Raw genomic sequence first — 213 nt, 5'->3', positions numbered from 1 at the left:
GGCAAAATAAGTAATTACCTATAAAGAAACAAAAATGAGCAAGAGAGCCATAGCTCACATGCCCACACACTAATACAGTTACAATTAACGGAAACACTGACCAGGGAGTGAGGGTAATTCCATGGGCAGATCTAGATCAGGAAGGTCTGATAAATCTGGGAGGTACTGGTACTCATCCTTTGCAATTAGTCCTTGATCTCCATCCTGCAGATG

General features: G+C 42.3%; 1 protein-coding gene across 2 annotated transcripts in view; it reads right to left on the bottom strand.

Moving 5' to 3' along the window:
- LOC119588768 (WASH complex subunit 1-like) overlaps positions 1–213 on the bottom strand; it is a gene marked incomplete in the record, with an annotated part of 11054 nt that overhangs the window by 5348 nt on the left and 5493 nt on the right. For both annotated transcript variants that reach the window (XM_037937408.1, XM_037937409.1), the window contains 1 exon segment: positions 102–204. In XM_037937408.1, the coding sequence (XP_037793336.1) occupies positions 102–204 (103 nt within the window).

This window comes from Penaeus monodon, chromosome 24 (assembly GCF_015228065.2).
Source record: "Penaeus monodon isolate SGIC_2016 chromosome 24, NSTDA_Pmon_1, whole genome shotgun sequence".
NCBI lineage: Eukaryota > Metazoa > Arthropoda > Malacostraca > Decapoda > Penaeidae > Penaeus > Penaeus monodon.
This window is presented reverse-complemented; position numbering and strand designations above follow the sequence as displayed.